The sequence below is a fragment of the Lathamus discolor genome, chromosome 1 (assembly GCF_037157495.1).
Source record: "Lathamus discolor isolate bLatDis1 chromosome 1, bLatDis1.hap1, whole genome shotgun sequence".
Lineage (NCBI taxonomy): Eukaryota > Metazoa > Chordata > Aves > Psittaciformes > Psittacidae > Lathamus > Lathamus discolor.
Window position 1 is genome coordinate 82,262,844 of NC_088884.1, and position 23,835 is coordinate 82,286,678.

Consider the following 23,835-nt stretch of genomic DNA (forward strand, 5'->3'; position numbering starts at 1 on the left):
CATTTCAGAAATGAGATATCTCCCCTCTTCCCTCTGATTACAAGTGTGAACATTTCTGTCTTCAACTTGGATCATATACTTTCAGGTCAAGTAAATTATTATGATAATTGAATTTGACCTTCTGCATAACAAAGGCAGTAAAATGCCAGGAAAGGTGAAACAACTATTTAAGTGTCTAGGCTGTCATTACCATCCATGGAGATCCACTGAATGGTTCCTGAACAGCAGTTTAGTTCAAACTGAAGTACAAGCCTAGGGCTCATTCCAGCAGCCTGAATACAGATGCCTGTGGTGCCAAAAATGCTGTATTGCACTAGCCATCTGCATTGGGCTGTCTGATAAGGTGCAAGACCTATGAGAAAACCATGCTCTTCTCCAGCAGCAACTGGAGGCCACAGACACCTTAAAGAGCTTGCTTGCCTTACATGCATAGCCTAGATACTCCGTGAGAAATCATGCCAGACACCTATGTGTGGGCAAGTAAATGGAGGCCTGCATCCTTATCAACTACAGCAGTAACCTACTATTTTAGGTACCTACCTTCAATTTTTTGTATGCAAGAGTCAAAATCAGACTTAGTCCCATTCACTTGGATTCTTGAATAGCACCTCTAATTGCAGCTCTCAGCAAGATGCTTAATCATTATTGAAATGAGAGCTTTTCTTCCTAAGAAATTTTAATCATAATCCTTTAAAAAGATTGAAACCCCCAAAACAAAAAAAAAAAAAAACAAAACAAAAAAAAAACAAAACCAAAAAGACAAACAAAACCTCCAAACAAACAATTAAACCCAACCAAAACAAAACCAACCTCCCCAAGATGAAGCTAAATTTTTTCTCTAAAGGCTAATGTCATCTTCCAGTCACTGGACTTCTGTTGCATCCCAGTGTGCTAGATTTAAAAAGCCTTATTCTACTAGCAATATTATTCCCATGTTTCTACATGGGAAGACTGTAAGCAACCCACCTCCTAACCTTTTTTTTTTGTAAGATAAACAGAGAAGGTCACAGTTTTCAGTTACATTTAGCCTGTAACCTAGAAACCAAATTACCTGCCTAGAAACCTGTCTCAGTTAAGTACTTGAGAGCTATCGGATGAAGAGGCATTATGAAAGTGCTAAGTATTTAAAACTAGGGAAAATTACCTTTTTAGTGACAGACCATGACCCACAGCTCTCACTAGTCTTAGAGTGTAAGAATGAAGCCAAGACACTGAAGTTATTTTCTGCTTTTAAATACAAATCTGAACATTTCTTGGGTTCTATGGGAACAATAGACACTCAACCTGCAGAATTAAATGCCTGCAGAGATCAGCTTGTCAATTACTTTACCTGTGTCTCTTTAAGTGAACGTTGATTAGATTATTTTTGTAATACTAACATTTCTTTTTCAAGCTCTGCAAGCTAAAACACTGGTAAGCACTCTGCGTGCTCCTCAGAACAAAATAAGCCTCAGGAATGTCAGTGTACATGTGGAAAGGTAAATTATGGAAGGAAAAGAAGGTTCAGACTCAGAATCAAAAGTGTACCTACATAATTTATGGATAGCTGGCATGAGCTAAGCTCTGCCTGTTCTCTGCAAAACAGGAGTGTTTATCTCTGGCTCCATGCCACAAGCTGAGGCATGATGCTCTGTGCAGACATGTTCACATGACTCTCAATTAGAGCACAAACAAGAATCTTGCATCTGCCTACAATATTCTGCAGGTTAGCGTGTCAGTTGAATTGCGTTACCCATCAGCATATACTCTGTGTCAGTGAAAAACATGTAATAATGTAATGTAATAAACATGTAAACACGTAATAAATCCAGCCGGTAAGCTGGGTCCACAAATGGAAAGAGTTAGGTTAAATTGCTTTACCTTGCTTTGACTGTGGCCTAGGAAGTGCTCACAGACCATAAACACAGCTCAGCTCTCGTGTGTGAGGGAACTGAGTGCACCCTCAGCAAGTTTGCTGATGACACAAAACTGGGAGGAGTGGCTGACACACCAGAGGACTGTGCTGCCATTCAGCGAGACCTGGACAGGCTGGAGAGTTGGGCGGGGAGAAACTTGATGAAATTCAACAAGGGCAAGTGTAGAGTCTTGCATCTGGGGAAGAACAACCCCATGTACCAGTACAGGTTGGGGGTTGACCTGCTGGAAAGTAGTGAAGGGGAAAGGGACCTGGGGGTCCTGGTGGATAGGAGGATGACCATGAGCCAGCAATGTGCTCTTGTGGCCAAGAAGGCAAATGGCATCTTAGGGTGCATTAGAAAGGGAGTGGTTAGTAGGTCAAGAGAGGTTCTCCTCCCCCTCTACTCAGCCTTGGTGAGGCCGCATCTGGAATATTGCGTCCAGTTCTGGGCCCCTCTGTTCAAGAAGGACAGGGAATTGCTTGAAGGAGTCCAGCGCAGAGCCACAAAGATGATTAAGGGAGTGGAACATCTCCCTTATGAGGAGAGGCTGAGGGAGCTGGGTCTCTTTAGCTTGCAAAAGAGGAGACTGAGGGGTGACCTCATCAATGTTTACAAATATGTGAAGGGTAGGTGTCAGGATGATGGAGCTAGGCTTTTTTCAGTGATATCCAGTGATAGGACAAGGGGCAATGGGTGTAAACTGGAACATAGGAAGTTCCACATTAACATCAGGAAGAACTTCTTTACTGTAAGAGTGACAGAGCACTGGAACAGGCTGCCCAGGGGGGTTGTGGAGTCTCCTACACTGGAGATATTCAAGGCCCGCCTGGACAAGTTCCTGTGTGATGTACTGTAGGTTACCCTGCTCTTGCAGGGGGGTTGGACTAGATGATCTTTTTAGGTCCCTTCCAACCCTTGGGATTCTGTGATTCTGTGATTCTGTGTATTTGTTCTGCCTCCAGAAAAAAAATCACCACAGTAGACTTTAGGTCAGAAGGGACCTCTGGAGCTCATCTGGTCCAGCCCCCACATGAAGCTGGTTCAGCTTCAAGACCTGCCATGCCTCTGAGCCCAGAGATCCACCACTCCTATCATCCGCCTGCCAAACAGAAGATTATGCACCCAAGGGACCTGACTGGGCTGTGTTACCTTCCAGTTAAGCTGGAACAATGGCACTGCTCACTCTAAATTAGAGCAAGAGAAATTATGCCACTCTGAAGCAGGTAAAGCACAGATCTACTCATTAAGCCCATGGAAGAGAGCCAGGGATAAAATATCAGATTACACTGATTATTTTTAGGAAGATGATATAATTCTCTTCAAATCAGAATATTCTTGCTTTAACCTATAAGATTTTACTTACAGGAGGGAGTTACCAAGGCTTCAGCAACTCCAAGAAGGATGTACTGAGGTGCCAAGTGGAAGCAAGGCATGGAGGAGACCAGAAGAACCTCCTCAGAAAGTGTTTGCTCCACCTGAGGGAAATGCTTTCGGTGTATTTCAGTGAAACCAGCAACCATCACGGAAAGTACAGCAGAAAACTGACCTACAACTGGGTAAAGAGCACAGAAAGCATTCGCCAAGGCTGTAGGTACAAGATTGTCATGTATTTAGAGTAAAGCAAAGTAATAAGACATGCAAAAGAACCTTCCCCTTGCTACCCCATCCCACACATCCTCTCCGGTCACATAAACATGGATAAAGTGTACTTGTTACACAAGCCAAACTCTAAATATATGGCAAAGGAGCACAAGGTCAGCACAGAAAGCATTTACGGATGCAGAATATATGAGAGGAAAAACTTTCCCCCCTATAGCTTCATAATGCAAGATTAAAACTTCCAATAAACTCAGATGTATTTTAAATATACTCACTTCACCATGCATTGCATAGGGGATACTATTTAAATGTATTATTTTATATTCTTGATGTTGACAGTATGAAAAGGATGTAGTCCCTTAGAAAAACACATATGAAGCAAAGTTTTCATGTCTTCCGAACTCAAAGCATTTATACTTCCGACATTTTGAGCTCCCACTGGTTTTGACCAGGTTTGCGATTCCTCAGTATTTCTAAACTGCAACGTAAATCCAGCTCTGAGAATCTGGTTTCTTGTGACAGCTTTGGCTCAAATACCTGGGCTGTGTGTTTTCACTTGTCTTACAAAGCCTCATCTCACTTCATGACCAGAAGTTGTTATGCTTATTAAAATTGATTTACACAGTCAAAGGCTTTTGTTTCATATTATTTTTATAACACAGGTAAAGTTTACCTCTTTGGGTGTCAGGACAGAAAAGGCAGAAAACCCATATAGCTAAGTGCCCTTAGCTTTCTTATGTTTTTGCATGTACCGGTGTTTATTCCCTCAGCAGCAAACTCTCATACCCTTCTATCAGCACAGTCTTCCTGCATTTTCACAACTTTAAATACCCTCCTCCCTGCCTAACCTGAGGCTTAGAAGCTAAGGGCCCTTTAGTGCTTAGTAAGAGCACCAGTGAATTATTGCTTGAAAATTGATGACAGAAGGGAATTCAACAGCACTTTCTAGCCAATGCACCTTATGAAGGCCAGGTATAAAGAGGAATTCAACAGCACTTTCTAGCCAATGCACCTTATGAAGGCCAGGTATAAAGCCCTCAAGGAGCTGCTTGTAATATACCAAAGCAAGAGTTCTCCTTGTGAAAAATTATGTTAGTACTAAAGAAACCTCAAGCAGCTCAATATTACTACACAGTGCTATATTTTAAGCCATTTTCCTTACTGAAAGACAAAACATTTCAGAAAAAGTAACCTCTGAATTCCCAACAATTGTAATATTTCTTTTAAGACATTACATGGCAGAGGAAGAAACTGAGAGCCTTGGAGACCTGGTTTCCCTCCTACCTCTTCTTCCTTCAGTCCTCTTCAAAACAAGCAGTTTTGAATGACCGTCTGAGGCTTTGCTTTTATAGGAGAACAAGGTTTTTTAGTAACACTTGGGGCTGTTTCTAGGACAAGGTTGTTTATATTATCTAGAGACTAAGGTTGTATTGGACCTTTATGATTCCTGATCTCATATCCTGAGTAAAACAGGTCAAAAAGCTTTCCTGAAACGAATACTGTTCAAACTAGAGCATCTTTTAGGGAGAAATGATCATCATCAACTCCCAAATCACCTCAAACAGACACTGGGCTGGAGGCTTGTTTTTGGTTACTGTATGGAGAGCTACTCTCCACATCAGTCTTGGATGGAGTAAATACAAGACTAATAAGACATTTCAGTATAATCAAGCATTAAGAATATTAGAGCAAGAACTTCTATGGCCCAGGTACTTCAGCCAGAGCCTCTGGTCTTCAGCTGATGGACAACTATCCAGCAGACACACTCCTTCAGTTCTCTGCTGAATCTTTCATACAGTTGACTAAAGCATAAAATGCATATAAAAAAATTACCCAAACAAACAACCACCACCACAAAAAAAAAAAAAAAAAACCACAAAACCAACAAACAACCCACAACAAAAACCACAAACCAAAATACAAAACCTCCACAGCTATGAAACTGGAAAAACTCTAAAACTCTAACTTACCAAATATTTAATGTTTTTCATAAAGAGGTCCAGATACTCGATATATTTGTGACACAATCTAAATTCACATTAAGATTTGCATGTTCTTTAGATCATATCTATTTTACAAATAAACCAACTATAGAAATAGTAACAGATTACAATTTTCATGTAGAACCTTATACAGCAATCAGATATTTCAGTTCAACATTGTCTGTATAGGTCACCCTTGGAAAACTGTTTTTCTTAACATGTTGAAGATTTCCAGAAAACTATTTAAATTTCTTTTACAAGACTTGTATTAAAAATATAGTTATAGGCTGGCTTAACACCAACAGCTTATTTATACTTCCAATTTTGTTCCTGAAAATAATTGTGAACCTAATTAACTGTTGGCAAAAATACTGGCACTTAGAGGTCTACCATATTTGCAGGTGCAGTCATATACTTGGATATCTAAAGCCATCGCCTGTACTCACAGGTATTTTTATGCCTCAGGTAATTTATCATCCCTAACAGGAGGCTATTTTAATAAATGAAGCTATTAAGAATTAACCACTGCATATATTCTACTGCTGTTCAACATAACAGGATAGAACATTAATACTAACTTGAAATTTCCATGGTTTTAAGGAAAGTTATTATCTGAGTGTGGTTTTTTGTGTTTTAATGCAGATGTTATTTTAAAAACTGGGGTAATTGCAACCTGCTGCGTTATATGCATCTGGTTTGTATAAAACTTAATAACACTCTTAATTAGGCTAATTTAGTCAGATTAATACCTCTGTGTGTGTCAGTACTCACTGTGCTGCTTGCCATGGGGCTCTGAATTAATAGTAGCACACTGAGAAAATAGTCGTTTATAAACATTTTTGTCTGAGGTTTGTAATGCAGGCTGGAAGATTAAAAAAAAATGTAGGAAGCTTAATGAGAGTATCTATGAAACAGAATAGTTTTAAGCGAATACAGAATAGAAGCTGCTTTTCTGGTGGTATTAAATGTAGCTGATATTAAAAGAGGGTTTCAGAGGATCCCTCTAAATCCTAGAATGTAAGAGGTTTGGGGGATAATAAATGAATGAGTAAAACACATCAGTGTCAATGGAAGGCAGCTGAACCGCTACTAAAGCCATCATTACCTTTAGGCTATGAATTTCTCTGAAATGAGTGCCAATCTGCAAGCCTGAGTATACAACATTTACTGTAGAAAACAGAACTTGGCAGAGAAGACTGTTGCACCTCTTCTCTGAGAAAGAGATACTACTTCACGGCCGGAGATCCATCTTTACTTGAAGTGAGTGTACAATAATGTATGTTTCAGTTTATGATTTTAATAAATAAAATTACTAACCACCCAGACAATTATTCCATAGTAGATATTCAAATGAAAATTCTAGTGCTGGAGAGGAAAGTTGTACCTCTCCAAGTAACCATCCACCTGTGAAATGTTCAGCCTTCTCAATAGGAACAACAGTCCAGTGATAGATACCCATTTGTTTTACACAGTTTTCTTCATGTTTTCTTTTGCTCACTAGTTCTGAAAACACCTATTTCAGACACAGAATTAGACTAGATACTTTTATTTCATTTGTGATACAACCATAGAGTCTTGAATAAACTGTATTAGTGATAGTACTGTTTCTTATGAGTTGAAGTCCCAACATTGATACAGTTATAACATAAAACCACCAGAAAAACAAAGCCTTTGTTCACAATTTTGGTCAATGAACATTTCTCCAGTATCAGAGAGCAACTAACTGAAGGACTCTTCTATTCCCAAAATAGACTTAAAGAGTAAATTCGCTTTCCAAAAGTTAATGGATAAACTTGGAAGATAACCAAATAAGAGTAAGTCTCAGGCCTACATGGTTAGTATCATTTTATTCACCAGTTCCTCAGGATGTGTCCTATTTATTTGTGAATGTCTCTTAAAGTTTTGTATTGGTCAGAAGAGACTCAGTCTCTGTCCTGCACAAAACCTATGCATTTTTTATTGATATCTAGCATATTTTTTTCAGGACCATCTTTTCAGCAATTCCTTTGACACATATTCACCCCTAAGCATCAACCCAAAACAAGTTCATCTTAACATCTATAGTCAGAAATATTTGTATAGGACCATCATCAGTTACTAAAGTTTCTCTTTCAAAACCAGAATACCTATTAAAACTGTATAAACACATGTCTTTTTTACATACCAATGTAAATTGTTGGAGAATGTCCAGTGTCCTTGGAACTAAAGAGATTTGAGTTAATGCATTCCAAAATAGGAACAAGAATCAGTAGTGGCACGATGCTTATCACATTCATTGCTGCAACTGGCAAGACAAATCCACTGAAGTGCAAGTTGGAATTCATGGTTTGGAGATAATATCCTGAGGGAATCTGCATTGAAGAATAAAACCCAGCTCCATTAGCATACCAGGTACCTTTCATAAGTAAGATTTTCACTATACTTGGAAACTTCTCCAACTTTTTTCCGTCTGAAGAAGTCACAGCAAACCAAATACCTTCTGGCTAAAAGGAATGACCATTCATGGTAAAAGACTTTCAGTGACATTCTTGTTCACTCCCAGCACATATGATTTTGTAGAATATTATTGCCTTATAGCTGTCTGAAAATTAATGCGTAGTTAGTAACTGAGCTCATGTAGGTTTCCTCAGCAATGGTTATAGTCAACCCTACTCACTGTGAGTCTGTTCAGTGCCAAAGATTTACTCAAATGTTAGCTCTTAATAAAAATACTTTTCACCTACATTCCACCTCCAAAAGAAGATATAAATTTTAAAAGGGTGAATAAATGGCAACAGAATGTGAAAGATCAGAATTGAGCCAAATTTTGTTGGTTCCTTCTGCCTTTCCACTGCCTATTGCAAATCAGAACTGACTTCTTAATAAGAATTAAAATATCATCAACATGAATCACAGGCACTGAAAGCTGTTCACTTAATAATATGGAGAAAATACTATTAATCTTTAAAAAGAAGATACTGATCTATCACCTAGTCTAAGAGTGAGCCTTAAATTTACTGGAAATTCTGCCAAAGAAATAAAAGTAATCTCTTTCAGCAGTGCAAATACTTCTATCTTTTCTAGATATATAGCTGGTTATTACAAAACTGATTAGAGGTATCTGGTTTATTTCCATCTAAGTCATTAATGCATAGCCTTGGCCATATATATGTGCTTGTTGGTTAGGGTTTTGGGTTTTTTTGGTTTTTTTTTTTTTTGTTTGTTTGTTTGTTTGTTTGTTTGCTTGGGATTTTTGTGCTTTTGGGGATGGTCAGGGAGGAAAAAGGAGAAAGAATGAAGCAGATGGATGGGAATGTAGGCTGATGGCAAGATGGAGTGTCAATAAAACAGTATATGCTACATATTTTTAAGATTTTCCTTAAGCAGCATTTTAACACAAGTAAGTAAAAATAAATTTCTGAGCTAACTCAGAAATTTGTTATTCCAGTTGCAAAAGGGTAACCTCAAACTCCTGGTTAGCCAGGATCATCCAGACAAAAAAATGAATCTGAAAGATTCTTAAGTGTCATCTTAAGTAGCTTCCTGACACATTTATATTTCTATAACATGGATGCACTCAGAAGGAGCAAGAATCACATAGGTTGCTCCACTAGTAAAGCAACAGTTTAAAACACATTCCTAGAGATATAGTACTAAACATGTCACAGTACTTTTAAAGTTTTTTGTTTAGAAGCTGTGTACCTACCTGCATTACACACATTCTATATAGAATTTGGAAAGTAAACAATGGGAAGAGCCTGGCGAGTGACTTCATGCTTTCCACCTGAGTCTCACTGTACTGACCACCATAGTTTTCCTTGGCATGATCTAGCCAGTTTATCATGCCTCCACTAAAGTAGCGGTATCGCACGCAGGACATTTTCAGTGCACTAACAATTACCCCAAAAGTCGTCAGCAGGGAACTGTCTGCAAACAATCAAACACATTACACATCGGAATGTTTTTACTTACAGCTAAAATCAACAAGACAAAACACTGGGAGGGAAAATACAACCTGATATATTCACTTTTACGTCTTTTGGGGGAGGGGGAAAGCAATAAAAGACTGGATTTTTTCCAAAACATTCTTCATTGTAAGACAGTTGGTTCACAACCCAACTGTACATAAGCAATCTAGCCCAGCATCCACAGAGCAAAATGCCTTTTGTTACTAGTTATTTAACAAAGCACAACAATCTGTAAGCATTGATTTGCTTAGGTTTTGCTTTCTATTGATTGAATGAGGTTAGTTTTCAGTTCAAGATAGTACTGAAGTAATGCATATCTGCTGAAGTCCAACAGCAAGCGAAGGGTAGTAGTCAAGTGAGAAGGAAAGGGAGCTCAAAAGAGGGCTGATAGGATGAGAGAACTTTCATAGATGCATTTCAAACAGAAATACTATCTCAGGACTTCTGAGTACCATGCTGCAGCAGAGGAAAAATTTCCAATCTAGTATTTGGCATATTAAAACCTGCTCACTGGTTACTGGGTTCAGGAATTGCTAAATTGGTTCTCTGACTCAGAGGAAATAGAAGTAAAATGAGGATAAAACCATTAGCTTCAGGCTTGGGAATGCAGATTCATTTACCTTTGGTAAGTTGCCATCCATGCAAATAACGATTACAGCACTTCTCTGCTTTTCTGAGTGTTGAAGCACTACGACAACTTGCGTATCTATAAATAAATGCTTTCTAAAAACTAAGGTGAACTGAGACTGCAGAGTGAAAATGTCCCCCTACTATCTCTATGGAAATGATTTTCTGGAAATATCCATTGATACCTATTGGAAACACTTCCTCTAAAGTATTTATTAGATAACCTAACATTTCAAACTCTCTGGCTGTTTAGCATTAATCTGTAGACTATTTGCACTATCGAATAAAATTGAAATAGCACATCAAAGCTTGCAAACACAGAGAGTTGGTACAGTTTTTATTCTGCGTGACTGTACTAGACAGCTGTTATCACTTATTGTAAGTGATGTTTAAATTTAGGTTCTAGATATTTCAAGGCCAAATCTGATGACCAAAAGAAAAATCTGCAGACTTCCAGAATTACTTGGCAAAGAAGTGAACCAGAAAACAAGTGGGATTTGGGGTTCTTGTCAAAGCAGAGTTATTTTCAGAAGTAAAAAAACAAACACAAAAAAAAAAACAAAACAAAAAAAAAACGTAGCAAAAAAGCCAGCATCAGTTCAACTCATTGGTAGAACTAGTAATTACATGGTTTGGGTCAGAGAGGTGATAATCTTTTGCTTTGTCGTACACTAGAGGTTGGACACTCACAAGGAAGAAATGAAAAGCAGTAATGTGATGATTCTCCTCTACAAGGGTTTGAACACAGTTAGTGTGGAAATCAGGAGGTGCACACAGCACCGTATCGCAGACAGCACAGCAAAGCAACAACATGGCTGTGCCCTGGTTTATCTGATCGAGACTCAGCGATGGTCATGGCCATCTCTTTCCTTTGGAATGGAAGATGATGAGCAGACTCTTCTTTCTTAGTCTCACTGAAAAAAAACTAAACTAGGCAAAAAATCCTGACAGTTCCCTGCCTTTCCTAATGGATCAGCTGAGGCCCTCTTTAATGTAATTTCCGCCAATTACGAAGGAAACATTATTTTGTATGCAGCAAAATAGACAGATTGTCTCGTGTTTCTCAGCATGGAATTCCAGCACATTATAAAATCTAGTAAACCTAGGTCTAGTCTCTAGAAGATAAAGCTGCTTGAAGTTTCAGCTCAAAAAACAACTTGAAACTTGAATGATACATAGGCCTAATAGATATCAAAAGGATTTTGACAATGATGTAGTTAAAATAAGTATCTGATCCTTTCTTTAAAAGGGAATAAGTAAACCCCACACAACTCCATATTGGTGAATTCTTCAGGATACAAATAGGATCAGCTAGTAAGAGACATGTTTATAAGTATATTTGCATCACTGCACTTTGTGTAGATCAATATCATAAACTCTATACTTCTATTTCTAATATTTTCTTAAAAAAAAAATCCATCTGTATAGATGTTAAATTGTGACTTCAGAAGGTGATTTTACTTTTCCTTTATACTTCAGCCCTTGGCTCTAATGTTCTGCTACTTTGACCTTGATCTAATCATGAATATCTGTGCTCCTTAATTACAATAAAAAGCCTACATTGCACCCTAGATGGTAGGTATGCATTTTTTTCCTCATCTCTGGTCACCTGCCAGTCCTCAAAATTATAGCAGTGGAAAGAAATGCAAATGAAGTCAATGCTTGACAGCTAAACATAATTGAATGTATGAGCTGAACTATTTGAAGAGTTACTTTAAAATAAAAAAAGGCAGCTTATATAAAAATAATTTAAGGTTACCTATAGATTTGAAGTACAGTTTTGAAGAATTTCCAATTTCATAATCACACAGAAAGGTATAAAATATATTGTCTTTTTTTTGACTAAGGAGATAAGCTTTTCAGATAGTAATACAGAGATTAGCATTCTGCAAAGACTTGCAAAATATATGATAAATCAACACTCATAGGGAAAAACACCTGATAAAAAAAAATTGCCAGCTTTGTTGATGGCTAAGGTAGACATGATCTACAAATTTATGTTATTTCACTTAGCAGAATTAAACTAGTTAGATGATAAACTTCAGATTTAGTCCATATGTAATAGTCCATCTCAGAGACTGATATTAACAAATCTTTTTACCTACTCAGGTTGTAAAGCCTGTAGTGAGTCCCAGTGAGCCAGCCAGCCATCCACCATTATCTCCATAAAAAGCTAGCTAATTTGAAGTTCACCTTCGCAGACCTCAGCTGCATACTATCAAGAGGTTTTGGGGGCACTGGAGAGGAAATGCAGTTCTTTGACTCCATTTGTTTTGAATAAACCTCTCTAGTGATATCATCACTATGATATTCCCACGCACTTGATTTGTGTGTTCATTCTGTCACTGCTAATGTTTTTTTTTTTTTTTTTTTTTGCTAAAGGATATATTTATAATAAACGTACTGAAATAACAAGTTGCATTAAGTTTTTGGCTTCTACTGTAAAAAGAATAGCAAGGTTTGGGTATTTACAGCCTTATTCAAGTCACCTAGGCTCCACTCACATTCCTATGCTTGGTCAATGGAGAGGGGTAGCAGGCAGCAAAGAGTTTTGGAGAGCTCAGGTACTAATTGTTGAGGCCACAGAAGTGTAAGAATTTCTGTTTTAAAATACATACACTGCACAGGAGCTATTTAGAGCTATTCAGTGTTTCTAGTTATTTTCAAAGGTGCAAAACCTCAATGTTGTATAAGCAAGCACATCGAAATAACAGCAAGCATCAGATGTTCTGCAAGATAAAGGCATTATAAAACTACATTGCTACTATTGCTTATTCCTGTTTCGCTGACTAACCACACTGCTTGGGTGCCCAGATGCAAGTTCAGCTGAAGCAATGGAACACACCTGAGAAAACACAGTATGCTTGGCACCTTAGCATAGGTGCAAACTCTGCTTTGGCATTGCACATAGGTTGAACCAAGCATGACAAAATAAAGTCTACCAGCAGCTGGCATATTATACCTCTTCCTGCACTGGCAAATGCTTTGACATGACAGAAAACATACAAAAGTTTACCACAGACTGCTTTCCACTTTTGTCAGCCTATTCAGATTCTCCAAGTCTATCTTCACAGAGCACGGATGTCCTTTTACACACAGACTCTGTAGAGCTAAAACCCAAGTATCTCCAACCAAACAGGGCAGTGTTGTGCAAAAACTTGTTTAGATATGCAAGTTGATCTCTAAAGGTATTTCCTAAGATATATTTGCCTCTTACCTGTTTTGGGTTTGTAAATCATTTCACCCCGCACCATGTGAATAGTGATTATAGCCATAAGCACGGACACAAATGGGATAAGAAAACCAAGGTTTCTGGCCACAGACTGCTGGATATAGGAAATGCTGACAAAGACAACTGCTGAATTTAAGTTAACCAGCCAATAAAACCTAGTACACACAGACAAGAGAGAGAAGAGTGGAGAGGATGAATAATACAAGGCCTTTACAGAAGATTAAAACATTACATTAAAGGCATGGTAAGTATAGCAAGCACAGACAGTGTCAGTACCATGAACACATTGAACAACAATTAACATCAAATTTCACTTGGATGTCTCAGCTCCAAGAGGCATATTATTAAAGTAACTGTATTAAGGCAGTAAAGCTGAACAAATTATCAGTCTAGTACTGCAAATATTCTTGCGGCTCAGACTAATGAAATACATCAACATTTACCTTTTACACATTTAATACCTGCATTTTTTTGCTTCAGATTCAACTGGCTTGCAGACTTAACTTTTGAAACTTTAAGTTAAGAATTTGAACTTTGAATAAACTTTCACCCTCCAAGTTGGCTTTAAAGATGTCTATTGGGTTTGCGTGGTGCAGTTTTTGGTAGCAGGGGGGCCATAGATTAGCAAAAATGGTTTCATTTAAAAGTGAAATACACATTGATACATACTTATACAGCTTAAAATGTACTACCTGAGAAGCAAAGCCTGTTTTCTTGTCTGATGTAACTTCTGCCTCACGTATGCTATTTGGACTCAAGTATTTATGTCTCCCAATTCATCTAGAATTTCCTTCTCAACAATAAAAGAAAAAACTTTAACATGTTGTAACAGACCAGCTACCTCTCAACAACCCAAGCCCCAACTTTCCAGCTTGATCCCCCCCTTAACTCCAAACAAGCGGGTAGGGCAGGAGCTAAGTATCAGCTACAATTGCAGCTCCCTGTATCAGCAATCCCAGCAAAGTGTTTTGAGATGAAAATCATGAGAGGGGGATTGCAAGTCTCTCTTGACACTCAAGAGACTTCCTCAACCACATTTCATTAAATTAAAATTATTTCTAGGTGGTCTGCCGTAGTTGCCAAGACAAACTATAGTCATATTGTAAGCTACAGTATTCAACCACTGCTATACTCCTTTCACATGTTCTGACATTGCCCATTACAACACATCTAGCTAGTGACAAGAGAGGAAAACTTTATGATGACAGAAGTACAGACCTTGGTAATGCTTCTCAGGTCTGTTCAGTTACAAAGATAACTCTTTCACCCTGCTAAGAGATGGGAGATGACAGGGCTGTGCAGAAGTAGGCATGGGAACATGTTTATGCTGTTTGCCTCACAGAACCTAGGGCGAGTGACAGAAGAAAAAGGATTACTCCACCAGGCAAAGTCAGTGGTGCCAAGAGCCATGCAGCAGTAGCAATCCTGGAAACAGCAAGGGCACGCACAGCAGTGAGCTCTCCTGCTTCACACATTTCTCTGAAATCACACCAACACATCTGAATTTCCAGACCAATTACTGTTTCCTTTAAGTAACTTACATTTTCAGGAGATAATACTCATCAGAATCATGGACTTTTCCCCTCCACTGAAAGCAGCCTCCAGGCACTTTGGAATTATGCTACTAAGTGACGATGTTATGGTTGAAAGGGTTTTGTACATAAGGCGTGTTGACCTCTGTTTAGTTAAAGTTTTGAAACAATTCCTAACGGACAATTTTAAAGGTAGAAGTTAAAGTGTCTGTTTTCCAAATTTCTAAAGAAGTGTGGCTTAGCTACCTGAAGTCCTGATGCTCTTCATGACTCTACTACTGTTTCAGTGGAAGTAGGAACTTCCAAAGAAAACCCTTAAGTACAGGAGAGAACTTTTGTTTTTCACCACCATAAAGCAAAGTACTGAAATGTAAGGCTCCTGTCTTCTTACAGAAATGGGAATAGAAATCACCACCATGTTTGAGCAATCCCTATGGACCAAAGAAGAAAGATAAACTAACCTCAATGCACCCATTAGAATTTGGGGATTTGCTCATATTGTACTGATGGCAGCAGATCAGAACCTACAAAACCAGAAACATGTTGCTAGCTCTCATATACCCCTGCTATCTAATATTGCAGTATTTGGATGTGCTTTGTGTAAAGTGTCTCAGAGATCCTAGTAGGGCACAGATGAATTAAATAATCAAACTGACTGTCATGTCCAACTTTGTAGGGCACAGCTCCTTCTGGAAGATCAGCACTCCGAGGTCTCTGCATCATAGAACCATCTAGGTTGGAAAAGTCCTACAAATGCCAATGTGGGAGGCTCATTTCAAGAATGAAGTCCAGATACAAACCTAAATACTATTGTGACATGCCCATAAAACCCTATTAATTTTATTATAACATTTTATAGAAATGTATTTATTATGATAACTCAAGAAGTAACATCGAGGTGATGACATAGAGCATTGTTTAGGTTTAAGTAAAAAATTTTGAATACTGTATAATGTAACAGTTGAAACAGACCTGTTGAATGAAACAACCTGAGATCAAGTAAAATATACTAAAAATATTCTAAAATTGATCTTTTGTCACTTTTAGGATTATTTTTGAAGACTTAGTAGATTTCCTGTCACTTGAAATATTTTCTTTATTTTTTAAGCATGCCTAGCTCTCACAATTTAAATTTGATTTATCCAAACTCAGACCAGGATATTCCATATATGGACCAGTATCCAAGCTAAATCACAGCTTTGTAGAAGAGGATAAATTGTTTCAAAATCACTAAAACACGGAGTTCTCTGCAAACACAAGGTGGGAATAAAAAGCTCCAAAGGATAACACACATTTTTAAAAGTCCAGGTAAAGTGTGTCCAGGGTAACAGAGGAAACTGCAGTATGTGGAAAGACAGATTATTTAGAAAGGAGGGGAGGAAAAAGATACTACTGGTCCTTACATTCTCTGCATTTTGTTGTTTTTCTTTTTATACATCAGATCAATAAGCCAACACTGAAAACTCTCTTCCTTCATCTGGATTGTACTGTATGCTCCCATTTACTTTTCCTACTGCAAAAATAGTACTTGTTCATAACCCTAACATTAGAAAAGCAATAATCCTTAAGGAAACAATCCAGCAGAATCCAAGTCCCTTCTTCACTTAGCATTGGTATATTCTGTTTATTTAAAAGGTCATAGTTCATTCAAGGGGTTAGACTCAGGCCTTAGGTGTGCAAAGCAACCTTCTTCAAGGATTGAATTAGACAACAGGTAATTACAGGGCCTTTCAACCCAATATTTAACCTTATAATTTTGATGCAAATAGAACTTGTCTAAAAACAGACTCAAACTCAACAAGCGTATGCAACCTCCCCATTTTATATTAAAGTTCAATCTTGTGATAAGCAGCCTACCAAAAAGAAAAGTTATTATATTCTGAGATGCTTTAACAAGATTAAGAATGTTAAGAATGAAACCCCCAACAGCCCTTTCTTGGATGCCACTACAAAAACTCTTGATTTTTTTTTTTTTTAATTGCACATGTGCCTTTCTTGATACTTCCAAAGTTCCAAGAACTGACCCACTGGATTCCCTCAAGGAATATTTTATTCGTATTGTATCTCCTTTGTAATCAACACTGAGAAATGTCACTTTGATTAAACACAATTCTGAATGGCGAAGACCACAGCACAATAAATTCTCCAGAGCTATCTTTCAGAACAACTGATTGCTCTCCAGTCTTAATCCCCCAGAGTCTTATTTAATCAAAATGATGTTGCTAATTAAGGATTAAAACTCAGAACAGAGTAAAAATGAAGGACCTTTTTTTTTCCTTCCTCTTTTCTCTTATGGGCAGGTCAAGGAAGCAGAATCTGCTCTAAGGAACTAAAGAATCTCATCCACCTTTGGTAAAGCTGCCTTATTCACTGAAGTTTGGATTTAATTCAAAACTCTTTGATATTAACTTAATTGGAGGAAAAAGAATAGCCAAAAACGCCATCCCCAAAGGAGGAAAGAACTGATTCACCAAGATCTTCACTGATTCTTCTGCACTGCATTGTTAATATGCAAATGAGCTCAGTTATTATTTTAATAACCATGCATGTACAGGGAAAGGAGAGAAAAGGGGTTAGTTTAGGGCTTATTTCACCCTGCCTTCTTTGATACTCACTCCACAGTCTGACCAGAAAGTACAAATGAATGTATACAGCACTTTGTATAGTGCTACAGCAGTGGTAAATAAAAGCAAACATATAACAAAAAATTACTTCTTTGATGCACTGAAGGAGAGAAATACTTCATATGAAAAAATGTTGAATTTTAAGAACCATTTGAGAATCAAATTTTCCTCAAAGATTTCTTAAGAAAATTTAAATATTCAAACCAGAACACAAATGTGAAGTGGTTTATCTGGTGGCAAAACTTCACAGCAACAGAATTGAAACAATACAGCAGATCTCTATCACTGAGATTAGCAGTCCCAGACTACTAGCAATCCCTGGTTCCAACAAACCAGCAGACAACTACCATTGCCTGTCATTGCTAAAAATTTACTCTGATGTAAATTCTAATATCTCATTGGATTTTGACACAGTTAGGGAGTAACAGCAAAATATCCTAAAGGGATAGCCAGGTTAAAGGTAGAAAACCAAATGCTATTTTAACAGCAAATAGATTGTCAAGTCTTTGAGCATTTGGGCAAATCAGTTCATCATTATTCTGTCTGAAGATTTCTGTAGGAGGCTAAGCTACGTGATCACTTAGTAGCCCTAGGAAAAGGAAAAAAAATAGGAAAAGTTTTACAGAAGTTCTTGGAAACTTTTCCAAAATCTAAATGTTTTGCAGTTAAAACATGAAACACACCATCTATAAAATATGCCTTGTAAGTCAGAAGTGTATTTCAAGGCATTGCTCTATGATCCCCCAAAGATATTTAGCCAACAATTTACCAACCAGTTGAAAAAAGAAAGAAGTTCCTTTGGTCCACAGTCCTCAAGGCTGTATGCACTTAATGGACAAACTATAGCCCTTATGCCTCCTATTCCCAGACTAGCTGTGAGTAGTGCAAAGTAGAATACTATTTTTTGCTCCCTTTTGGTCAGTGTATGAAGAATATGTCGTCTGTCAATGTAAACATCTTCAAAGGGGAATGCCACAACAGGTAATAGTGCTGTGCCTGGAATTGGAAAGAAAATTGTCATTTGAAATGGATTGCAATTTTAGAGCAGTTATTTTGAAAAGACAGAAGATAAATAAAAAATACATAATAGAGAAATGCAAAGAGGAAGAATCTTCATTCTGACAATATTCTGGTTGTCAATATACACAGTCAGGCAAGACCACTAAGGGCCTCCAAGAAAGCAATCTTCCTCTGAAATGCTTGTAAGTATTCATGTTCTTCGATCAACTGAAGAGCTCACCCTGGAAACGTAGTTCCTTCCACTGGCCTTCTCCATTGCCTGCATATAGAGGGCAGTAGTTCTCCACATGCCAGGGGGCACAAGTTAAAAACGTGTAACTTCACCTGACAGAACACTGATCAAATAAAAAAACCCACAAACAACCCACCCCATAGTGATGTGTACCCTTTTTTTGCATCTTCTTTAAACCCCAGAATTGTAATGGGAATCATAATTTAACAAATAAGTTCTCTAAACTTTTGAGGAAATTTTCTTTATTTTGCTGTAGCTTCATGGAAAATACACAGTTTTCAGAAACTTTACCTATAGAAGCAGTGCCAAGAACTGCATTTACCACCTCTAGCCTGCAAAGCAACTCTTTCAGATTTAATCAGTTAGAGATTCTCCAAGTTGTGATTGGAGACTAATCTCAAAATATGTCGGTGCATCAACACCACCAACACTAGGAATGACTAAGACTATGACTGTGCAACTCCCCCCCCAAAAAAAAAAATTCTGGTTAAAGCAATACCCAGGGAAATAAAATTCTGTTTGTGTCACCAAACTTCTTCTTTAAGATATGCATTGAAGGGATAAGTGGCAGAAGGAGGTTACAAACCACAAGCCCATGGGAGAAACAGTGGAACATGATAGCAATCATTTTTCCATGCTGCTTGCACAATGGTTTTGCAATCAGCTCAAGAACATTACAGAAATTGCTCCGATTCTTTCCTTCCTTTGTTGCATGTCTAAACAAAAACATGGCTGGCTATTGCAGAAATCAGACTTGCTTATGGCTCAACTAGTCTGAGTAAAAATTATTTCTGTTAGCTTGGTTGAAGTTGACAGAATAACCACCAGCTGTGAGATGTACCAATTGCTACAGAACAGTCAGACTTACTACAGAACAGAGCTTTTATGTAAAAGATCACCAAAATAACATGTAGGAAAGATTCACACTGTGCTAACAGAAAGCAGACTCTCAATACAGATATTGGGATACACCCTCTCTCCTTAAGACTGTTTGTACTGGTATGTGCTTAAATACATCTTCCCAAGTTGTCCAAACACAACATTTATATACCTTTACATACAATAAAATCTTACTCCCAACAGCTAGGAAGGACTTTCCAAACTCTCAAGACTATCTCTCTAACTCAAGCCTCGCATTTGCACCAAACACTAATAACCTTAGATACTTGGTAAAGGGGACACATTTTAGTTGAGTGCCTGTGCTCTGAATAGCTAAGCCTCTTTAGAGGAGTCAAGTTTGCACACTAACTATCCGCAAGATACACATGCAAATGTACCTCAGTCTTGTTCAAAGCACTGCCTCACAAAAGTACAGAGGCAAAAATACTGCATTGCAGTTCACAGAGGAGAAAATAAGTAATTAGCTGTGAGAGTAAATGGCCACAAGGTTGGAGAAAGCTATTAGATTTCAAACACAATGCTCAATAATGAATTTCTGCAACAGAATTGCTAAAAGATGAAATAGCTCCCAGGGTGTCACCTACCTAGGAAGTGTAGAAACATGCAGATGCACACAAGTTTGATCCTCCCGACAAGGCATTCGGCAAGCCACCCAACCAGGACTGGCGTCAACATGGAGGTGCCTACAAAGCACATATTGACAATAGCTGCCTGGTAGTTGCGATAGCCAAGTTTAACAGTGCAGAAGAGGATCATGTTGCAGACAATGCCAAAGAATGTGAATCTCTCACACAGTTCCACCAGCAGCACACAAATAGCCTCTTGGAGTTTCTTCTGAGGTTGAGACAGGTTTCCAGCATGGTTGCTTACTCCAGGTAATGGCTGTTGCTCCTTGTCAGCCGTGTGGTTCAAAAGTTGCTTCTCTTGCATATCCCTTCTGTCTGCATCAAGCATTCTTGTCTTTTTTGAGTAAAACTGTGTAGAACAGCCTAAGTTACAGGTACACTTCTGTTCTCCTCTGCTGTAATTAGCAAACTGGTAAGACTCTCCCTTTGAATTCCACACTTCACTACTACAATTTCTTAAGGCACCTGTCAACTTTTGTGACATTACTTATAGGATCAAAGAGTACTAAAAAATAAAGTAAAATATAAGAGCTCTGTCAGCATTTCACTTTCTGAGTTTAATGACACTCAGTTTATTTAATTAGTCCATTTGGGGGTGAACAAGATTTTTCCCCAGAGTTACATCACCTATTAAATTATGTGAAACCAATACTGTATGTGCAACTCTATCTGTATGTTACAGATAAAGGTTTAAATACCCATGAAAGCTAACGTTTTCAGCAGAATTCAAATAATAGATTAAGGGAATAATTTGCTTATAATAATCTGATACTTTAATTAGGCAACAAGTTAAAAACTACAAGCAAAGATAAAGAGATTTTTTTTTTAAGGTTAGCATCTAATCACTATTTCTTGTTATTTTTGGTTGAATTTCAGATAAAGTTAATTATAAAAATAAGTAATGTTACTACATTTAAGTTGGAAAAGCAAATTTTAAAAGAAAATTAACAAGAAATAACAAAAAAAAAAAAAAAAAAGCAATCTAAACCAGAACCATTCCTTTAGCCAGATAGTGCACCATAGCTACAATGCACCATATGGGTCAAGGGCACAGATGATGTGTTCTCTCATATCAACCAAAAGGAATTACAAGCTTGAAAGAAAATTTGGAAGAACCCAACTTACAGTGCTTTACAATGCTCCTGCCAACTTATCCACAGAGAAGTTCCCTAATTTCCCTGATCAGGTCCTCCATTTTGTGGAGCTCATTAAGATCACTAACACCTGTTCAAAATACTTCCAACTAAGAACGAGAAGCATTCTCCATTTATTTTTCACAAATCTAAATGCATATACATGTTACAAGGCAGTGGTAAACCAGATCTGCTTCTTTAAATAGACCTCTCAGTGCTTATGAGAGCATTTTTTGAGGCATAGGCTCTGTTGTTTGTTTCCATCTGTCCATATAACTACTCAAATTTTACCTCTTTGGATCTATTTGGTAGTGAAAACTCCTACATCCCAAAAGAGATGCACAATGGTGTGTAACCAATATGGATAAAGATAGATTCCAAGATTACATCCCTTCCTCACCCACCCTCGCTGAAGAAAAAAAAGCAACTGTGATTCAAACACAAAGCCTATAGTCTCTGAAACTTAAATCTAAGTAGCAACAGATTACCTCCCAAAATAATTCTAAAATAGATATTTTTTTAATTTATTCTGAATTCTTGCTTTAGACTAGCACAGCAAAAAAACTAATAGTTTTCAGAGAAGCCCAGTTGGGGATGCAAACGGCTGTTACTTGTAGCATGCCAAGAACTATTCCTGTCTTCTGAACTTCAGTAGCTAAAAAGATTTTCATTTGGATGAACCAACCAGAGAAATCCAAACTAGAAATCACTTTTAACTCGATTTAGCTTCTCCACCAAAGCCTAATGAAGCCAATCCCAAATCATAACAGGACAGACAATAGTATTTCAACTAAAAGGCACATATATCTTCTGTTGTTTGAAGCATCTCTAACTGTTCATGAGGAAAATTATCATTTGTGGTTTTTAAGGAAATACAACTGTATTTTAGCATCAGATAGAAAACACCAGGATACATACACTCCTGCTCCTCTAGCCATTTCAATGTAAAATAGTCTGTTTTCCTACAAATTATTTTTCTTTAAAGAGTGCAGATTTTACCTGTTTTCATAGATGCTCCAAATCAAAGTGAATCATATCATAGCAACTGGTAAAGACAGCAGGGTTACTAGCTGGGATGGCTATCTCTTAGACCTCATGTGTTTTCATTTACCCTAATTTTGGGTTACAAGCTAGGGAAAAGGAATAATTGACATACAAATGCCATAGAAAGTAGGAGGAGGGCTTTTGAATTGGCTTTCCAGGTGACTAATATGGCTGTGGTGGTTATGACAGTCACAGATCACTATCTGTAGGTGAGTTAACATGCTCAATGCTAAGAGGATATACAACTTCATATAACAATATGATCCTTATTGATTTATTTTTAATCACTTTAGCAGCAGTTCTAGGTGGTCTATCTAATTACTTGATGTGGTTTTAAATGAATTCTAGTTTAATTACCCAGCATTCATTTGCCCTGTTCTTAATACACAAGGTAGCAGGATTACATAATGCCTGATGAAAAACTTTGTTATTTGTATTAACATATGTAGAGGTTTATATATACTGAAGCAACTAGAAACTAGCTGCACCAAATAATGACTATTTCAAAATCCTGTCCTCTGAATGCCACTAAGGACTTTGTATATTTTTTTAAACCAGCCTTTAAAGGATAGCTTTCAAAATGGGACAGTCAGATCTTGGAGAGGGATTTACAAAAATGTTTTCTGTCACAGGACAGTGTGAGCTCACTAGAGGTCTGGCCACTAATAAATGACTTGCTATTTGGTGTCACCCAAGGCAGATTACTTCTATACATGCTGGAACTCTAAAGTTGCATTAGGCAAATCAATTAAATTGGACCATTTTGGAACTGAATTTTCTCCTAATATTCTCTGACATGTGATAGTGGTCAGGTTTTTTATTATGGACATAGTTTATTGAAACTGAACAGGCAGAACTCAGTGTCCAGCACACCAGTCCCTCTGGTTAAAAGGTAGTAGTGTCTTTACACCTCTGTTCGTGTTCTGAAAGAGTCAGTCTCTGTAATGTTTTTGTAAATTTAATTCAGTTTTACTCTTGACTCTTACTCTTTTTACTCTTACTCTTTGAAAGAATATGCAAGAGGTGTTACTCTTCTTCATAGCAGCAGCTGTGGTTCCTGCTAAGTATCTGGGGCAAAAACATAATTGACATGGACAAGACTGACAATCCAACACAACAATTTTTACACTGTAAATAAAAAAATTCATGGGTCATATATTTCTAGTTAGCACCAGGACTTCCATTAACTTGCATGGGTTGAGAAGCTGGCTCAGTGACCACTGACCTGAGGACTGCAGTTTTAAAGTCAGAAGAAAGGCAAAGCAAAACAGCTCTGGGTGAGAGTTTGCCAAACAGGGGCAAACACGCCTGGGGTTTGCTGCCTGATGGTGTAAAAGCAGGTCCAGAGGGGTAAGTTGAGCAGGCAGCCACAGTAAAGAAACACAGCTCAAAGCTGGATGACAGAAAAGGAGAAAGCAAGAAAACGCTGTAAAGACAAG

General features: G+C 37.7%; 1 protein-coding gene across 4 annotated transcripts in view; it reads right to left on the bottom strand.

Moving 5' to 3' along the window:
* SLC15A5 (solute carrier family 15 member 5) overlaps positions 1–22,423 on the bottom strand; it is a 35,572-nt gene extending 13,149 nt beyond the window's left edge. The window contains exons 1-7 of one of the 4 annotated variants that reach the window (XM_065665148.1): positions 22,352–22,423; positions 20,178–20,276; positions 18,215–18,437; positions 13,271–13,440; positions 9,165–9,385; positions 7,644–7,830; positions 3,262–3,450 (exon numbers count right to left, since the gene is read on the bottom strand). In XM_065665148.1, the coding sequence (XP_065521220.1) occupies positions 3,262–3,450; positions 7,644–7,830; positions 9,165–9,385; positions 13,271–13,440; positions 18,215–18,437; positions 20,178–20,276; positions 22,352–22,361 (1,099 nt within the window). In that variant the 5' untranslated portion in view covers positions 22,362–22,423. Of the gene's footprint in view, positions 1–3,261; positions 3,451–7,643; positions 7,831–9,164; positions 9,386–13,270; positions 13,441–18,214; positions 18,438–20,177; positions 20,615–21,344; positions 21,369–22,351 lie in introns of those variants that run through there. The other 3 variants (XM_065665145.1, XM_065665146.1, XM_065665147.1) reach the window with 3 other exon arrangements.
* Between the last annotated feature and the right edge of the window lie 1,412 nt (positions 22,424–23,835).